Source organism: Myiozetetes cayanensis, unplaced genomic scaffold, assembly GCF_022539395.1.
Source record: "Myiozetetes cayanensis isolate MyiCay16 unplaced genomic scaffold, myiCay2020 scf4, whole genome shotgun sequence".
In the NCBI taxonomy this organism is placed as follows: Eukaryota; Metazoa; Chordata; class Aves; order Passeriformes; family Tyrannidae; genus Myiozetetes; species Myiozetetes cayanensis.
The window spans coordinates 48,461,380-48,482,088 of NW_026087631.1; the positions used below are offsets into that span (position 1 = coordinate 48,461,380).

At 37.5% G+C, this 20,709-nt stretch overlaps 2 protein-coding genes across 2 annotated transcripts in view; one reads left to right on the forward strand and one right to left on the reverse strand.

Annotated features, from left to right (window-relative positions):
- Positions 1-20,709, reverse strand: part of ADAMTS6 (ADAM metallopeptidase with thrombospondin type 1 motif 6) — a 151,858-nt gene that overhangs the window by 112,108 nt on the left and 19,041 nt on the right. The window contains exons 5-7 of the mRNA XM_050330134.1: positions 19,182-19,396; positions 18,563-18,646; positions 17,927-18,072 (exon numbers count right to left, since the gene is read on the reverse strand). Of these exons, the coding sequence (XP_050186091.1) occupies positions 17,927-18,072; positions 18,563-18,646; positions 19,182-19,396 (445 nt within the window). The remainder of the gene's footprint in view (positions 1-17,926; positions 18,073-18,562; positions 18,647-19,181; positions 19,397-20,709) is intronic.
- Positions 1-20,709, forward strand: part of NLN (neurolysin) — a 324,053-nt gene that overhangs the window by 104,576 nt on the left and 198,768 nt on the right. The gene's annotated exons all lie outside the window — the stretch shown is intronic.

Below are 20,709 nucleotides of genomic sequence, written 5' to 3' on the forward strand. Positions count from 1 at the left end.
TTACAGCAAAGCTAATAAAATGCAATTTACTAATACAGCACAGTCTATACAATCCACTACATCTAAACAAAAACACACTACCATAAAAAGCATTAGTACCTCAGCATCAGACCTTACGTCTTCTGCAGAAGATGCTGATGATGACATTTACAGCCACCACAACTATCCAGGAGCCTATTACACCTGGCCCCCGGGGTAGATATAACACATCAAGTCACTGAGGCACACAAAAAGGCTTGGAAGTCTTTTCATGATCAAGCAGCCTTAGCTGGGGATGTTGAAATGCTGCAAGCCTTCCCGGTTATGAAAGAGGAAGGAAGGCCTGCTGAATGGAGACCCTTCTCATACCCAGTCTTAAAAGACATAAAAAAAGCAGTTGCTGAATATGGCTTAAATTCCCCATACACCATAGGCCTCCCCGACTCCTTTTTTCAAGCCTTCGACCTGACCCCTAATGACATTCGCTTAGTAGCCAGAGCCTGGCTACCTGTTATTCAATATTCAGCCTTTGAGGCTGAATGGAAAGCCCTCATTAAAAAATATGTTAAGGAGGGAGGAGACATACGAGGGATGACACACGAACAAGCCATAAACAGGTTGTATGGAGAAGGGGCATATTCCAGTAATGCAAAGCAGGCAACCACACACCCTAATTTACTCCAAAAAACTGGTGGCTTAGCATTCCAGGCCATAAAAAAGGTGGCAAAAATCACAACCACCACACCATCATATGCCTTAATTTTTCAGGGACCAAAAGAACCATTTTTTGGATTTTGCAACTCGGCTAAAAGAGGCTATAATAAAACAAATTTCAGATGAAGCCTCCCAAGATGTCTTACTCAAATCATTAGTAATTGAAAAAGCTAACGGAGAATGCCAAAAACTTTTAAGACCTTTAAAAAATCCTACATTGCTAGAAATGATCGAAGCTTGTCACAATGTAGGGTCAACGAAAGAAAAAATAAGGCTTATGATGTGTGCAGCCAAAGGACAATGTTTTACTTGTGAACAGTCAGGACATATTGAACGCAAATGTCCTGAAAACAGACCAGATACACCTAAAACATTCCCACGATTTAACTGCCAAAGATGTGGGAAGTGGAAACACTGGACTTCAGATTGCAGGTCCACTAGTGACATCAATGGTGATCCTCTCCCACCAAAATCTCCAAAAAATCAATATAGAAAAAAGGTCACCTTCAGTACACCACCCACACAAAGAAAAACTGACACAGATCAGGGAAACTCACTCCCGAGCGCCATGAGGGGCGCGAAGACACCAAGTACCTCCACGGAATGCCAATGTCATCTGCTAGACAGGACCCAATCCAAACCAAACCTTGCCAACATACATTAAACACATCACAGCACACTGCACTTTATTCCTCCTCTCCCAATATCACCTTCACCGCGGAGGAATGTACAGTGAACAGTGCATCCATCGCACCCTCGACAAAAATATCAATGGTACCTAATTCAACCTTCAGATGAAGCATCACAAAAAGGCATAATCGCTCAAGTAGAGCTTTTTACCAACTATGACTCAGACAGACTTACCATTTCTATACATGTTCCTTTTCCACCAGTGACTATGTCTAACAAAGAACCTTTAGGTGTTCTGTTTTCAGTATCCCGGCTGTTTCAGCAACTACAAGAACAACAAGAAGTCATCAGGACAACTGCCTCTATAAATTGGACCAGGACACTCTCCGACAACCAGCCACTGATGACAGTCACCGCCACATCTCTGGCTGGAAGCACCACCATCACCGAACTTTTGGACATGGGAGTTGATACCACAGTCATTGCCACCAAAGACTGGCCTAAGTCCTGGCCTGTCGAGGGAACCTCCCTCAGTGTTTCTGGGGTGGGGGGTTCCTGTAAACCACAAAAAAGCAAATTGGTTGTGATATTTACAGATGATGATAACAGACATGCATCGTGTAAAGCACTCACCCTCCATTGCCTATGACACTCTGAAGCAGGGATATAATGACTCAATGGGGTACAAAAATAGGAGCAAATTTATAATATCAGCCACTGGAGAGCAGTTGCTACCCAGACTTAATTGGCTTACTCAAAAACCCATTTGGGTAGACCAGTGGCCCCTTCCGGAAGAAAAGCTGCACCAACTGGAATTGTTAGTAGAAGAGCAATTAAAATTAGGTCACATTACCCCATCAGTCAGTCCCTGGAACTCCCCAGTATTTGTCATTAAAAAGCCATCAGGCAAATGGAGGTTATTACATGACCTAAAGAAGATCAGTGACGTTTTGGAGCCAATGGGTTCATTACAGTATGGGATGCCTACCCTATCCATGCTTCCTGAAAATTGGCCTATAGCAATAATTGATATCAAAGACTGCTTTTTTCAGATTGTTACACCCTGACAACGTTGATAAATTTGCATTCACCGTCCCTTCCAGGAATGCAGGGGAGCCCAACAAGAAGTATGCGTGGAACGTTCTCCCACAAGGTATGAAAAATTCACCTACCTTGTGTCAACTTTATGTTTCAAAAATTCTAAACCCAATTCGACTCCAAAATCCAAAAACAATTATATACCACTATATGGATGACATATTAATCTGTGCAGAAACAAAATCAGAAGTAAAACAAACACTGGCATACCCCAAGAATCTGATACTCTCTGGTTTCTCAGAACCTACGCTACTACAGATTCAGAACCCCAAGAAGTAGAATTCCTTGGTAGTATAAATGCTAAAATCTGTTTTATGTTCAAAAAACATTACTTATCCAAAGCAAATATTACTGTTATGCCTTATTCCCTAATCTATAAAAACGCTTCCCTGTGGTGCAAGGACTCTGTCTGAAGTTTACACACTGAACACCACAAGAAGCCTTGGAACCTCCCTGAAGGGCAGTTCCTGCTATGTGGAGACAGGGCTTGGCCTCACATTCCCTCACACCCAGTAGCAGGACCTTGTACCATAGGAAAATCGTCAGTGTTTAATCCTGCAAGTTTTATTTTCCCACTAACTGCAAAAGATGCAAAAGAAAGTCCTAATTCAGAAACAACAGAGATCTGGGATAAACTTTTAACCCTCTCAGAAATAAAAACAATACGTGATCTTGACCTCTTGCAACATATAGAGTATTGGGTAACAAAAAAGACAAATGCCATTAGTCTCTCCATCAAAACCTTACTAAATGAGCCATTATTGTTTCCAGGCATTTCTTTAAACTACCAAGCAGCCATTGACTACTTCCTCCTATCTCATCACGACCTCGGGTGCCAAAATTTTCAAAACCTGTGTTGCTTTAACTTTTCTGACCATTCTGGAAATTCCAAATTTTTTTTTTTTACAGTATTTCTGATTTAAAAAATTTAATTAATGCAGTACGAGTACCTGCAAACTTTTACTCCACAGATATTTTTGACGGACTGCGATTACCCTCATTTCCCAATTGGCTAAAGCAAATATTCCTAGTTTGTCTTTCTGCATCATTAACCTATCTCTCTTCATACTTAAAAGGAATCATTACCAAGCATGTTTTCTCAGTTTATCTAAAAAACAAGAAAGGAGGAGATGTTGGAGGTCAGGATGATTATGAAGATAAGGAAAAAGCATTTAAGAAGTGGAAAGAAACCCAGAAAACTGAGGCTACTTTTGAAGAATGGAAAAACCGACTTGTGAAAATGGAAAATGAACCTCAATGTGCTTGAGAGACTGTTTGCGGTGGTTTAGTTACACATAAAACCTATTCGTGGGTTGCCTTCCCTCCATTTTCCCTTTCTCCCTCATGGACTGACAGCCTGACAGCCTTGGATACAGCTCCCTATTGGCCGCTATACTGTGCGGTACTGACCAATCCCGTTATTCCTGGTTCTCTTCTCCCCAGTTACTGCCTCCTAATGTTTATGCATCAACTGTTGTCCTATCATTGTGAGCGGATTTGCATGCTCCGCCCAAGTTACTCCCCTTTTCCAGAATGTTCAACTTCAGAGGGTATAAAAACCCTCCATTTTGTTAAATAAATTGGATCAGCTTTTAGCTGTGCAGGTGTTCGCATCTCGTGTGTGTGTGTCTCTTTCCTGGGGCTCTGCGTGGTAGTGAACTATACCTGCCAGCACTTGCTGCTGCTGCCTTACCATCTGCAGGCAAGGCAAGAACCCCCCGTCGTTGGTCCGGTCCTTTCCCCGAACCAGAAACTGCGACACAAGGCTGTGAGAATTTAGGAAGTATGGGAAAGCATGGTGCATTAGTATAAGTTCTGAAGCACAGTAGGTACCAGCTTCCTTCTTGTAGTTTTGTCAATCTTTACTATAGAGGACTACAATGCAGCACCAAGTTTCTGGAGACTATTCCTAAGACCTAGGGCACTAGCAACTGTGTATCTCTACTCCGAGCCACAAGCATCCCAAGCACTCATCCAGTGCTCGCAGTGAACACTAATCTCTGGGTCAAAGACCATATGGAATTGTTAGGGTTGGAAGGGACTTTAATGACCATCTAGTTCCAACTCTGCCACCATGGGCAGGGACACCCACCACTACATCAAGTTTCTCGGTGTGCAAACTGGCCTTGAACACCTCCAGGCATGGAGTACCTGTAACTTCACTGGGCAATCTGTTCCAGCACCTCACCATACAGTAAAGAATTTCTTCTGTGTACCGAATCTAAATCTACTCTTTCAGTTTAAAATTATTCCCCTGTATCTTGTCACTACATAGTCTTATAAAAATTCCTCTGCAGCTCTCATGTAAGCTCTTCTTTTAGATACTGGAGGATGCAATAGGTGAACCACCTCTCTCAGCCTTTCATCACAGGACAGGTTTCACATTCCTCTAATTGCCTTCATGGACTCGCTCCACTCTTCCTCTGCTGAGGACCCTGGAGTTATTTGCAGTAGTCTCACTGCGATCTCACAAGAGCAGAGTAAAGCAGCAGAATCCTTGCCCAACCTGCTGCCCACACCTTTTTGATGCAATGCAGGACGTATTTGGCTTTCTGCACTGCAAGTGCACACTTATGGGTGATGTCTAGCTTTTCATCCACCCCCAAATCCTTCTCAACAAGGCTGCTCTCAATCCCTTCATCCGACGGCCTATGTTGATACCAGAGTTGCCCTGATTCAGCTGCGGTACCTCACAATTGGCCTTGTTGGATCTCCTGATGTTCAAACGGGTCCACTTCTCAGGTTTGTCCAGGTCCCTCTGGATGGCATACCATCCTTCAGGAGTGTCAATCACACCACTCAGCTCAGTGTCACTTGCAAATTTGCTGAGAGTGCACTCAATTCCTCTGTGTCCTTGCTGAAGACATTAAATAACACTGATCCCAATATGGGCCCCTGAGGGACATCACTTGTCACTGAGCCCTTGACCACTACTCTCTAGATGCAACCATCCAACCAATTCCTAGTCCACATAACAGTACACCCATCAAATTAATCACTCTTCAATTTAGAGAGATCTTCAATATGGTAGGGGACCATGTCAAAGGCTTTACAGAAGTCCATATGAATGACATCTGTAGCTCTTCCCTTATCCACTGATGCAGTCACTCCCTCACAGAAGGCTACTACGTTGGTCAGGTGGGATCTCTTTCTACCCCCCAGGTTCTTCACATGATTGGCATGACTGGCCAACTTCCTCAGGACTCTAAGATGCATCTCATCTAGGTCTCATAGACTTATGTATATTCAGGTTCCCTCAGGTGGTTACAAACCTGAACTTCACCTACAGTGGGAAGCACCTTGCTGTCCTTGTGTTAGGCACAGAAATATTCTTAAGAAAGCTACCACAGCACACATGGCAGAACAGGCTCTAGAAACTAAGGCAAGGCCTTCCTTAGCATACCACTATCCATTTGGTAATTTTGACTAAACTACATCTATTTCAGATCTTTCAGCTATAAGAGCAAGTATCAGTGAAGAAGTTTGTTTTAATTAAGTTTAGTTACAAACAAGCAAAACTCTTTACACCAATTACAAAAAAGATGTTAAAACAGTTAGCAGGCTAAGAGAATATAGGTTTGGCCCTCTTGAAAGAAGAAAACAGTCTGTCTCCAACTAAGGCAATTAAAGGGAGACAGCTTGCTGTTATTGAGGGGAGGTCTTAGACATGTAGGTCAGGGCAATCCCAAGCACTAATACAGGTTGGGTAGAGAATAAGTTGAAAACAGCCCTGAGGGTTACTTGAGGGTGCTGGCAGATGAAAAGGTAGACATAAGAAGGAATGTGCACTTGCAGACCAAAGGTTAATTGCATCATGTGCTGCATCAAAAGTACTGTGGCCAGTAGGTCGAGGGAGGGGATTCTGTGCCTCCGCTCTGCTCTGGTGGGACCCCACCCGGAGTGCTGCACCCAGCTCTGGGGTCCTAAAGCACAGGAAAGGAGAGAGCCACAAAGATGATTAGAGGGTTGAAGTACCTCTCCTGTGAGAAAAGGCTGAGAGAGTGGGATTGTTCATCTTGAAGAAGAAAAGGCTCTGGGGAGGCCTTATCGCACCTTCCACTGCCTAAAGAGAGCCTACAAGAAAGCTGGAAAGGGATTTTTTACAAGGGTACGTTGTGATAGGACAAGAGGTAATGTATGACATTGCCTTATTTATTGAGATAGTCATGCCCTTTGCTCTGTTAAGTATTTATAATCCCCTTCTCCCAAAACATTACACTAAATTGCCACGTAATGTACACATGTACTTTTGATATTGTGTTATCAGACACAGTATCTTTTTTTATTATACTCTTTAAATTTGTATTTAATTTTTAATCTAACATCTTACAAAGTAGTTTACTTACAAAAATTACAGTATTTGATATAAAGGAAACGCTAATTCCAGAAATAAAATATTTTATTGTGAGCTAGAAGAAACTACACACATTGAAAAAAAGCAATGCTGAAAGACAATTTGATGAAATAGGTTGTCTCAAATTGATTATTGAAGAGTCTTGTCTCTGAAAACACACACTGATAAACTCCAACAAATGCCTGTCATTTACAAACACCAACTATATTTACCAGGGTATAAAATACAAAATTCATGTACTTACATGAAGGAGGTTCATACAGTGAGGACTGTACATTGTCTTACTAAACATAAAAAGTTTTCCCTCTGAGCCTCTGAATAGACTATACAGGCTACAAATTTCTAACTGTGTGCAATCAAGGACGCCAGTACTTCCAAGCTGAAGACTGTGGTGTAGAAACAGAAAGGTTGAAATTCCTTAATGAAATACCCTATGGGGACGAAAAGAATTTTAAATGAGAAAAATCCTTCACAGTTGACCATGATTTCTCACTGCCAAATCTTCCACAAGACTACAGAACAGCACAGGAACTAAACTCAAAGTCAAAAGGGCCTTGACGAACCCTTCAGTCTTGTTAGTTTTTATAATGTATCTATTGTCTCTAGACTTAAAAAAAATTCCCAAGTACACATTTATTTTACACTGCTATGGGTCTGTGATTCCAAATAACTGTTTAACAATAGAGCAATTCTATTTCAACAGATGAGGTGATTTTAGAAGCAGGGGACTAAAACACAACAGTATTACCAGTCCCACAAAACATTGCTCCAGACTACCTCACCTAAAATACTTCCACACAGCTGCACCAGACACTCAGGGACCAAGTGATTTAAGATTTGTGTGGAAGAAGATTCTCTGTAACAAGCAGTAAGGGAGCAAAGGATGCATCTAAATCTCAAGGATGACGGAAAAGCTTATGGTATACATTATTTGCAAGATACAAGTATATCAGTAATAGTGACCTCAACCAGAAGAAAGCATAGCTATAAATAACATCACTGAAGTAGCAGAAATAAATACCCAGGCTTAAAGAAAATACCACTAACATTGTTATTTTCCTTCCTAGTTCTACAAAAATCATATAACATGAACTCAAGTCACAACATCGGCATGGCGGGGGAAAAAGCATGCCAAGTTGGAAGAAAATTTTAAAAGTAATGCTATGACATTGTAAAAGAAGTCTTAAGTACTACACTTTGTTTAAAGAGTGACACTCTGGAGATCCAGGCTGAGGAATCTGCAGGGTTTTGTTGGCTTTAAAGTGTGGAAGAAAAAAGAGGTTTTGGGTGTTGTTCCCCATGCATGCACACACACAAAATGTTCACGTCTTCCTTCCCCTCCCTCCCATACACTAAATCTAGTTGCTATCACCCATAAGCAAACAGAAAGTACAGTGCCCTCTATATAGCCTAAATCCTTCAATATGATATACTCATACAGGGTTAGTTTTAACGTATATATATAAGTGTGCACAGCCAAGTTAATATTTAAGGCACTTGGCATAAGCATTAGAGTTTGATTTATAGATCAAAATACAGGACTGTAGCCATTGTAAATACTCTTCCTGATAACTCACTAAACAGAACCATTTAAAGAGAAGTTAAATGTATGGAGGTTACAAAGGATGATAAAATTATATATTATAATTATAAATTATTCTGATGGCAGAAAAACCTTTTGGATGGGGCAAAGATTAAAATCTTCTTTTACAGCCAAAGCAGCTGCACTGTATAATGTGTCTAATACTTAAGAGCTAAAAGTTTTAATATGTTTCTGATTCTTCTGATGGTCAGAACAATTGTAATTTCTCCATCACACATAAACAGATATATCTAATTTACTGAAATAAAACTGCTACATGTAACCAGTAATGACTTTGCTGCAACTAGAATGCAATGTATTTCATGGCATTGTGCTACCAACAAAAACCAACGATTTCATACTGTGGTATTAAAGGAAATCTTAATCTGCAGGTAGGCAAATACACACTGGAAAAGAATACCTCTTCTCTCTCCGAAAGGATGCAAGTTCACCACTACATCCCTTCCACATTAAAACACTTAGTATATTCAGTGCTTGCCTTAATAAATTATTTCACGTGAAACCTTCAATAAACAATTAAGAATAAAATATTTCAGACCTTCAAAGATAATCTGGTCCCAAAAAGAGAAGAAATAGATGAGAATAGAGGAAAAATAGCCTGTATCTAGGTTTGGAACTGCCCTGACCCAGGTGCAGGACCTTCCACTTGGTTTTGTTGAACTTCATGAGGTTCACAGAGGCCCACCTCTCAAGCCTATCAAGGTCGCATCCATTCCCTCTAGCGTGTTGACCGCGCTATACAGCTTGCTGTTTCAAGAAAATGTGCTAAGGGTGCACTCAATCCCACAGTCCATTTCCCTGATAGAGATATTGAACAGCCCCAGTCCCAACACCAGCCCCTCAGGAATGCCACTCACCCCTGCTCTCCACCTGGATGATTAACTGCTGACTGCAAATCTTTGAGTCAATGCATTATCCACTGGGTAGTCTATCCATCAAATCCATGTCTCTCCAAGACAAGGATGTTAGGTAGGACAGCACCAAATGCTTTGCACGAATCAAGGTAGATGAGGTCAGTTGCTCTTCCCTTATCCATCAAAACTATAACCCCATTATACAAGGCCACCATATAGGTCAGGCATGATTTACCCTTAGTAAAGTCATACTGGCTGCCATCAATGAACTCCTTATTTTCCATGTGCCTTAGTACAGTTTCCAGGAGCATTTTTGCCATGATTTTGCTGGGCACAGAGATGAGATTGACTGGCCTCTAGTTCTGCAAATCTTTCCCTTTTCCCTTTTTTTAAAATTGGGGGTTATTTTTCCCCTTTTCCAATCAATGGGATCTTCACCAGACTGTCATGACTTCTTAAATACGATGAATAGTGACTTAGCTGCTTTCTCCATCAGTTCCCTCAGAACCACTGGATATATATCACCAGGTCCCATGGACTTATGCACCTTCAGATTCCTTACATGGTCTTGAACCTGATCTTCACCTACAGCTAGTGATTACACATTCTTCCAGTTCCTGCCTCTGCACTTCTGCCTTGGGCAAAGTGGTTGAAGTACTTGCTGGTGAAGACTGCGGAAAAAGACTCATTGAACCTTCTCCATGTCCCAGGCAATCAGGTCTCCCATTTCCATCTGAAGAGGAACTGGAATACAGAGTATGAAAGAGCAAATCTACACAAGACTTGCTAGTCACTAAATGTGTTTACAATTTCATATTTACAGTTTGCCAGAGCACCGCTCTATCACAAGCTGTGACAAAATAAATAGTTTCACCAGAATTTCAGTTAGTTCTCAGTATTATCTCAGTGTTTGTATTCCAGAAACCTTGTTTTCCAGTGTTTGCTTCATATAATAAATAGATTGTATGTCTTACAATTCCTGTAGTAATGACTGTAAAACCAGTATCATTAGAAAAGTAGAAGTCTCAAGAAAATAACTAGGAATGTAAAACAGGTCGTAAATGAATTCTGAATATACCACATATAAATAAATGTGGTTTCTTATTTTCTCCATCAAATTTCTTTTCATTAAAAGATTTGTATTTGAGCTGAAAACAAAAGAGTTTGATTTCATTTCAATTTAAAGCAAAATTTTATCTGCTGTTTAGCAGATCTGATTTCATAATCAGCTTCAGTACCAATTCAGTATCCTGCACAAGTGATCAGGCCAGTATGGCAATTACAAAACATTCAAGTACGGAATTTTAACTTCAGATTTTATTTTACTTCCATTTTATCATACATTATGAAAGTGAAACTGAACAGTTACAACTGCAGATATAAACAACAATTTATTTATTTACTTGGGACGTTTCTGCAATATCCTCTGCTCCAGTCTATCCACACCTGCTCTTTGACTGGAAAATTTGAAAATTTTCAGACACTTCCTTTCAAGTGTCACTTCTTTGCTGTAAATTCACTAAAATAGCAAGCAAATGAAAAAAAACCCTCACTGAAAAAAAACTGTAGGTAGTGCTAATCACTTTGGAAAGTACATTTAACACACTGAATACACTTAAAAATTAGTTAGGAAGTGATCCATCTCTACACATAATAAGTGTTTCTAAAAGCTGTGAATTTAATACTGAAATGGGTACAACTTAAAAGAAAATACCATCCTTACTTAAAAAGGTTAAGACACTCATGCATCTTACTTTGTTATTCCACATTTTAAAGCTGCAACATGTTTTAAAATATTTAAAAAAAAATATTAAGTAGCACTGAACAGATAGTACTCAGTTTAGGTTTTACATGACTATTTGCATAACTAAAATGAACTAGCCATGAACTCCAATTGAAATCTTATCCAGATTCCACTGAAATAATGGGCCTGCTGCAATTGACCTCAAAGCATAAATAATCATGCCCTTCATGCCCCTATGTACTCTTATACATAGCCAATCTAATAAAGTGTAGCTGTAAAATCAAGCTAAATAGTCCAGACTGATGTTTAAAATGAGAAGAAAACATGAAAAAGTAGCATATATTCATGTGTGGTGAGAGATAGAATTCATGTAATAGATCACATACAAATATCAAAATTGGTTAAAATCCAGGGAAGAAACTGGCCTAATATACTTGTCTGGATTGTTATAAATGAGGACCAAAAGCTCACTAGCATATGTATTATTCTGCCAGTCATTGTAGGCTATGAAAATAATAACAGCCCCAATATTGTACTTAAGCAAGACAGGGGGAAAATACCAAAGAATGCAAGAATTCTACTCAGACTACTAAAAAAATTAAAAATGAGAGATTTTTAAACAAGTGTATGTTCTTAGTAAAAAAAGAAGGCAAAAGATGACATTTCTAACTGCTAGAAAGCCCTTCCTCAGATATCTGGCCAAGCAGTAACTGAGTGTTCTAACAGAGATCTCGAAATATTACCACCAAACATTTCCTGGAAAAACTATAATTTGAATAGTTTTATGACCCTTTGTGCAACTCAGAAGGTGAATGCCTGAAGAAAAAAAAAAGGGAAAAAATAGATCATACAAAAGTATTTTTCATTGGTTTTTTTCTTCTCTAGTAAGTCTAGAGTGTAAGTGGAAAATTTTTTTGTAAAATAAAAGCACTGACATTCCATTACGTTCAACAGCATATGTAGTTTGGCATTTTATGGATTTCTCCCAGTGCATTTTTAATCACCAAAAGTTTCATTGCCTCATTTAGAGAAAGACTTTAACTGAGGGCAGTAATGAGTTGCCTTGCCCACGCTGTGTGCTGGTAGATATTCTCAAGTTTTCCAGTTCAGAAAATTATCAGATGTGCAATCAGTTCCACTCAAAGAGCACATCTTAAGATGTGGGATTGCACCCAAAATTTCTGTCTTCAATTGAGATTGGAGAATAGTACTTGTCTTTTTATTTAGTGTAAAGTATTTCAATCAATCTACCAACAAAAAAAAAAGAAAAAATTAAAAGAGCTTTCAGACTTCAAGTCTGCAGTCAGAGCATGAGTGTCTGAGCTTTACTTCTTGATATTGGTCACTCTTCTGGATTTAGTATTAAATAAAGCACATTTTAAACACATTTTGTCCATCTGGAATGGATTAGGCAAACTCTGGGTATACCTTATACCTTTTCCATCCTTCATCCCTCACAGACTCAAATTTTACACACTAAAACAGAATACACATCGTCTAACTAACCAACTGTATACTAAGAGTCAACTAATGGCATCAGAAATTAAAAATAACAGCCTTTTTATTGATTAGAGAACATTCCACTCACACGTTGTGCTTGTTAATTAGCTGCAAATAACCTGCTTGTTGACATTTGCCATGCAATAAGCCGTTTTTCAGATGCACATTCTAGCTACTTTATTGTTCCACACGAGTTCCCTCAAATTCCACAGAGCCTACTTTGTTCCTTTCAGCTACAAAATCTAGGAATAAATTTTAAAGATATAATTTACCCTAATTTACCATCAAAAAACAAACCAAACCAACCAACCAACCAACCAAACACCTCCGCCAAGAGCAGAAACCTTAACAACATTTCAAGCCTTATTCTGTTAATGTGGGAAAGACAAATAAAAAAACCCACCCAACAAGTTTATAACTGTCACAGAGAGGAAAATTACAAAATATGCCAACAGATTTTATTTATTCTCAATTACTTCAGGTTTTCCTCCATTGCCAGTGTCTTTTAGCTTGACTTTCTAACATCATTTCACAGTCTACAGACTTTCACCTCTCAAAAGACATACAGGATATGGATAATGGAGAATTCCCCACTAAAACCTCTGAATATGTTTCCTCCCCTATAGAACATGTAGGGCTTGCAATCCTGACTCTAAAGCGAATTATCTACACACTTACCATGCACTGCTGTAATGGCTCACAGTTGTTACGCTGTATGTCTCAGTCACAACTCCTTTTCTGTCAGTCTTGGGGTAGCCATTCCAAAAAATATGCCTTAAGATAGCAAAGACCCCCCAAAATGTTTTTGACACAAGAGTAAGAATATAAGAACTGTGTCACTGGTGTCATATTTAGCAACATACTAATTTAAGTGGTCAGTAGCAGGCCTCTAACAAGGAGTGTAAGGAACATATCACGTGCAGAAACCGTGGTAAAAATATTCCTACTCTGTGAAGCACAGTGCAAACAAAAGAAAATGCCTTACTCTCCTCAGTGTGCTGAGCAGAGTCCTAGAACATTTTAATTTTTTTTGCTTTTTTCCCCCAAAAACATCATTTTGAATATGCAGATACATTTTTTTTCCTCTTATATACTCCTTCAATTCCCTGAAAACAAATAATCTAGTGTTCTTATTTGGAAAGCAGGCTCCTTCCATTTTAAATAGACAGACACTAAGGGTAATGTATGCATCTCAGCTTTTCAAACCTCTCCCTCAGAGAAGTAATCTTACAAATATGGTCACCAGGAAACAAAGTCAGGGAACACTGTTACAATTTTTGCACAAAAATCAAGTAAGGCAAAACAGTCTTCTGTCAGGAGCTTAAGTTCAACTCAAGGAACTCCAGCAGGACAAGCTGAAAGGCTGCATAAAAAACAAGGGTGAAAACAGACTTAAGAATCAAGTAAGAAAAAAGTAGACATAGAATTATTTCTTGATATTGGAGCTCTTCTCCTCAGCAGAGGAAGAAGCCACAGGATGAGGACTGGAGACAAGGCTTCATGGGAACAGAAACGCTTTGGATGTACAGATTTGTTGGACAAGATTGGAAAACTGTACTCACTGACCAATGTAAGAACAACTTGTATAAAGGAAGAATCTTTGCAACAAGTTAAGAAGCCCAGAAAAAAGTGGAAAAGTGTCTCAGAGAAGAAGAATAACAATCTTGGACCTGCAAGAAGAAAGGAATGTGCAGAGTCCTGGTTGGCTGGCCCCACCTCACTACCGAATGCCTTAACTACTACAGAACCTGATGGGGAAATATTACATATTAGAAAATGAAAATATATTACTAACTATAGGAAACTTGACAAGCAAAAGGGCAAATGTGTCCATTAAACAGATTTACTTTTAGGACTGCTATATGGACAATGCAAATACCAAACCATCCCTGGCTGCCTAAAATCTCCTAATTTCATTAAAAAAATGAAAGGCACAATTGTGGTCAGCTCTACACAGGTATGCAAAATTAAACTAGAAACTTTTTGCCCCTCTTAAGTAGCTACTGCAATGTCAGAAACACTGCAGTTCCTAGACTATGAATGACAAGATTTACAGGAGTTTAGAATGGAAACCATATATACCTTATACATATATCTTAAATATACCTTCTGTCCTCTTAATAAAACTGACAGCACTGGCCTAAACATTGGGTGTATATCTCACAGACAAATGAAAGTGAGTATACCTTGCCTGTAAGGGCACATGAACAAGAGAATAACTGAAATTGTGAAATTAATCTTGTATATATACAGTAAAATAAACCAATCCTGTAAAACGTCTCTCCTTGAAAGACTTGAAAAATCCACCCATTGCGTAACAATGCTAATGCCTCCCATATGGGTTTCAGCAGTGTTGCTAAAGAGATTCTGCATACTAATATTGGCGTTAATGCTAATGGAAGCCATACCACACCACTTAGCAATACACTCACTTATTGAGTTACAACTCAAGTGATACCTGGAAAAAATGTAAGAGTCTATTTTGAGGGAGTTCACTCACTGCTTCACAATATTAACATGAACCACCCCATAAAACCCAGAGAGACAGAAAAATTAGAACATCTATGGTAATGAACATTTTTACTCTCAGTTTAACCTGCAAATCAAGGTGTATATGACTTAATGAATGAAAACGTCATATGGCTCTGATCCTTTATTCAAGTAAATAAAGATTCCTGCAACACAGTACATCAGTTCAATGGAGCAGTAGAATAAATTGTTGCTAAAGCAGTAAGCTGCTCATGAACATAATTCAACTAGATTCCAATCCAAGTAAAAGAATTTTATATTTTAAGGTATTTTAGGTCATTAATTTAATGAGGTGTACCTACATAAGAGGATGCAGGTTTACAGTCTGAAAATAAATCTAGTAAGTTTTTTGCAAGGAACTCATGTATGTTCCCATAAAAGCACCCTAACTGCAAAGAGATCTTAATACTTTTGTCAAGCATGGTGAATTTGTTTTTCTTCTACAATGTAAAACAAATTCATGGTATATGATGCTACCAAGAGATGACATTTCAACAATTTTCTCTCCTTAAGTAAGTGAGGTTTCAAATGTTTCTCTGTTTAAAACAACTGTACCTTTAAGACAAAATTCTGTCCCTTTAGAGATACACACCCCAACTTTCCCCTGAAACTTTCCTCTCTTTGAGCTATTTGGTATGCCTTTTTATATGACCTACAAACACACCAGGAGGCAGAATAATAGCTCTAGATCTTCCCTCTCAGCAGCAAAATACTTCATTGCTGCAAAGTTTATTGAGTCAGTCACACATAATTTGGAAAAACAACCATTTAGTACCTGGACAAATCAAACTAACCATCTTAAGCTATACAGAAATGGGGTACTAGAGAACTCTTACTGTGCAAAAGAAAAAAAAATAGGTATTTTAATTTTTTTTTTATATTCTCCATCCCTTATACAAAATGCAACCTAGAATCCAACCCTCTGACCTTACCTTTCTACGCAGGTACACAGGACAAGGAATAGTTCTGTTTATTATGTATAGTTAGCCAAGATTTTGGCAAGGAATTCCACAATTCCTACTTTATGATCTTTAAGATCAAGAGAAGGAAATAACTGATAACAACAGAAGGAAAGCTGGTTTAAGTGTTCTTTAAAAAAAAAGGAAAAATAGGAGTATTCTTACATGCTTTTTAAAAGACATCATACACATACTACATATTATAAATTACTAAGCCTCCATAATGAAGAGTAAAAAAAGGTCCTTAGTATTTACTGCTTTCGAATGAAAAAACATTATTTTCAAGAGGTATTATTCATGTTCTCTGAAAACTTGTTCCTGTTGCAGATAAAGACCTGCAAGTTAGCACTGACTTAAGCTTTTGTCTGGAACACAGAACCATTTATAACCACACTGGGAACACTGTACCAGAACAGGGAAGACAGTACAGACCATACAGTAATAAAACATACTAAGGCACAACAGTGAAAGAAAATAACTATGATTTGCCGTGCCAGAGTAAGACCAACCAAATGTCAGGTTACTCAGCCAAAACAGTAAAAATATAGTGTTGCTAAAGCAGCCTATACATATGTATATTGAGAGGCTTCAACTGACACAACCATATCATCTACAGGTTACAGTTATTCACTCACCTAAATTATACCAGTAAAAGCTTGATGTGTAACACAGCTGTAAAGATGTATCTAATTTTGCATGTGAGCAGTCCTAGTGAAGGAATTACTTGTATGCAAAAAACTCATCATAAACAAAAGCCTTTATGAAAAATTAGGACCTTGTGATGTAACTGTATTTTACTTTTAATTTCATTCTATGAACTTTTATTGGACTTAGATATTTTTTTAAACTTCTTGGACTCCAGCAGCAATCTGAATCTAGCATTTTACCATTCTGATTTTTACTATTTAGTATTAAAGCCCACACATAACAATATTTTAAATATGAATGTAAATATACCTGCAAGTGATATATTAGCTTGTATTTTCTCTCAAAAATAAAGATTTGTTCTTTAAGCAAAACAAAGCAACAAAAACCACCACCTTCCTACAAGAAAAAAAAGCAACTTTTACTAGTTTAATGCAAATTTTAGATTAGTGATTTATTTAAATCACTATTTAAGTTTTCTCTGCAGTGAATGCAATGACTCCACAAACAGCTTATATACAAAGCAGTACATAATTGTCCTGGAAAGTAGAAATTATAATAAAAAGATCCTCATCCAAATCACTGCTGCTGCACCTGCTGCTACTTAAACAAACCAGAAAAGAGTAAATAGTGTCCTTGAACAACAGTGAAACTTATCTCCTAATAGAGTTGCCTATCCCCAGCTGCAAAGGTCAGACCCAAATACGTTTATCAGGATGGCAAGATTACAGTGCAGGCTTTGTTGAATTCATCACAGTAACACTGAAACAGAAGCAAACAAATGGGCACATATGCAGGCTTTGAAGTTCCCTATTAAAACTGTCAGTACTCATTTTAACTAAGCATAATAAATCAAACCAGCTACAAAGCAGAGTCTCATACTGCCAGAATCTGCAAGAACCTGTTTTCAGAGAAATACTACTACACTAGCTGGAAGTTCTGGCTTGAAATTCTTACAAACACACTTTATATGATTAACAAAACATTTTCCCTACTATTTTGTCCTCTGCAATCTTATGAATTCTTTTCCATTATAAAAGTATAAAACGTTCAATAGCATCCATCTTTTCTACCATAATACTTTGCATTGGTAATTATGAAGTAACAATAACAGCAGAAGCAAATGATTTGCAGATCTTACTTTTCCAAATTCTTAATCTATACTTTAATAATCCAATACATTCAAGACAAGTCATCTATTAATTTTCCTTCTTGTAAGGTTTCCTACAATTATATTACTTTGCCTCTATACATATATATGCTAAGAACAAGAAAGCTACAGAAATAAAATAAACACAATACTTATAATGACCATACCTAGTAATAAGAACCGCATTATCATGGTGGGCAATCCCATTTTCTGGAATGGTGTTTCCATCACTTTGGTGGGAGAGAATGGATTTCTGCCACTTACAGAAGCTATCGAGGGACTTGTCTGCATGGTGGTTTATCTCCAAGTTTGGCTGCAATACAACATGCATACCAGAAATGTTCCAAACAAATTACTAAGGTCAGTTGTTAAGCCTTTTGAAAACTAAAATGGGACTATAATTAGAAGCAGTGGTTTCAAGGAATAAATTCCTCTTGCCAAATTTTATCTCTGTAAAATCTGACCCCGAGTTCAGCTGTGTATTACTGAACTGTCATTCTTTCCACTCTAACTTTAATAATAATAATGTCAATACAAAAAAAAATCAAAATACAGATCTAAAAATGAAACTGACATCCCCAAAGTTGTAATAATATTCATCTGAAGTAAGAAAAGATATCTTTGAGATGATATATGTGGAATATTCCTTTGAACTGCTTCATCTTGATTACAGCAGCGAAAAATTACGTTATAGGTTTTGTACTCAGAGGTAGCCACTTCAAGAAATAATTGAATGAACACTATATTACACAATAATGTAACCTGTACTTCAGAGGTATAAAGCTCAGCACAACAGCTCTTACCTGATCTTCAGTGAGGACAATCAAACGTGTCACTATAATATTCACAACGTTTCCTAGACTGGAATCACGATAAAGTTTGGCAACCTGACCTCCAGAAAATAAGAAAAGACACAAAGTCAGATAAGAAACACTTCTTGCTTCCTAAATAGTTAAAAGTTAACCCAATTTCCTCAATTAATGTAATTCCATAATTCTACTTATCATCATCACTAAAAAAGAGTTAATTTTTGATCAAAAAATGACCATTCAGTTAAAAGAACTTCTTGAGTCACACTTTTCAATCAAAACTGTTTATACCTGTTATAACTGTTCCATAATTCATCCAGCACAATAAGTATTTAGAGTGTTGACATAAGAAAAAATGAATTGTATAATCTGAATGTAATTTGAATTCAAAATTAAAGACAACAACTTAAAAGTGATCACAAAGTACTTCTTGACAAAAAAAGTATTGCATTTTTCCCATAATGCCAAGATTTTCCTATATTTTAACTATTAACTCCTGCAAGCTAATACATGTATTAAAGCATTACTCATGACAATAAATAAATACTTAACATGTCCTTTATCATTTCAGTACATGCATATTGATATGAGCACAGAGAAGGATGAAACTTACAATATTCATTACACTCAAAATGTAGTGTTCAATGTCTTTGCGACCATGGTATCCCACCATCATTTTGTCTGCTACTACCAGTGTTTCCACAAACCGTTCAAGGCTTACAGATCTCTTCTGTCGACTATGACTACTTAGTGTGTCATTGACTGGAAGCAAAGTTGGAAAAGCAGATGCATCACTCATCCACCAAGGTTTGCCGCTTCTTGTGAAGTCTTCTAGGAATCAAAACAATTAAACACTTCAGAGGGGTCATTAGTAAAAACTCATTCAAATGCACTTGCTTTATGTTAGAGATTATCATCTTCTAGGTTCTGAAAAGAAGTCTTTCTTGAGGCAAAGAAAAATTACATTTTTTTAATTTTTGTTTTTAAATAACTTATATAATAGAAAGCCAACTTTGAGTTTCAATATTCTCAACTCTCCTTAACTTGAACTAGGATGATAAATTACCAAATCTTTTCTTAACAGGTCTGATTCTGCACATTTAACACTATCTTAACACTGATGATTAGTTACAATTAACCACAAGCACACTTCAGAATTTTAAAAATAAGAACAAGACAGGTCTAACATTTGGAAAAAAAATGCTACAAACCAAAAATTCAACACTAATGTCAAAGTTACCAAAGTTTACTAAGGAATTAAAAAGGCTGATATGGTACCAAAATAGGTTTTTTCCCTCCTGTGAAAGGGAGGCAAATTTTAGGCCATTATGCTTACACACCTATCAGTTTTCAGGCCAAATAGATCAATTTACTATTCAGAAGGCTAGCAGATTATGTTTTATCTATCTTGTGAATGAACTATAATAGGATGTTTTAAATGGGCTGGCATGGGATAATTGGTGTAGTTATTTTAACAGTAATTTTAGTTCAAATATATTGATTCTTGCTTTTCCTTCAGGTAAATATATAGAAAAAATACTTCTTGCATGCAAGAGATTGGTTATTAAAAACACAAAGAGCTGTAATGATCAGAATAACAAACACTACAAACTTGTTTGATTTTGAATTCCTGTCCTCAGTACAAACTTGAATCCATTCTTTCCTGTAAAACTGGCTTTACTGGTGTTATTAAATATCCTTTTTCCACAAGGGTCAATAAGATCTCCAGTTAGAGATAATAATATAGCAAAGCATATTATTAGTCTGGTTTTATCTAAGTAGGATTTCAAAATATCTAAATCCTAAATATCTAATTTTTTGCTAGTTACAGAGGAGCACAAGAACATTAACAGTTAGACACATTTAAAATTGTCTGAACTAGACTGCTCAAGTGAGCAAATTCTGAGATGTAGCCTTACATCTACTAAAACAAGGTCAGCTAAGGATGAGTTGAGATAGAACCAGTAACCCCCAGCAAAAAAAAAATCATTATGCAATTCAACTAAGTACACTATTTTCAAAAAGCAATAACTACATGGTAAGGAATGTATGCTCAGGTCAAAACCAGGAATACAAAGCTTCAGTCTACCCACTGTTGAAGTGTTTCATAACTTCTGAGGGCACAGTGTTGGCTTTAAAAA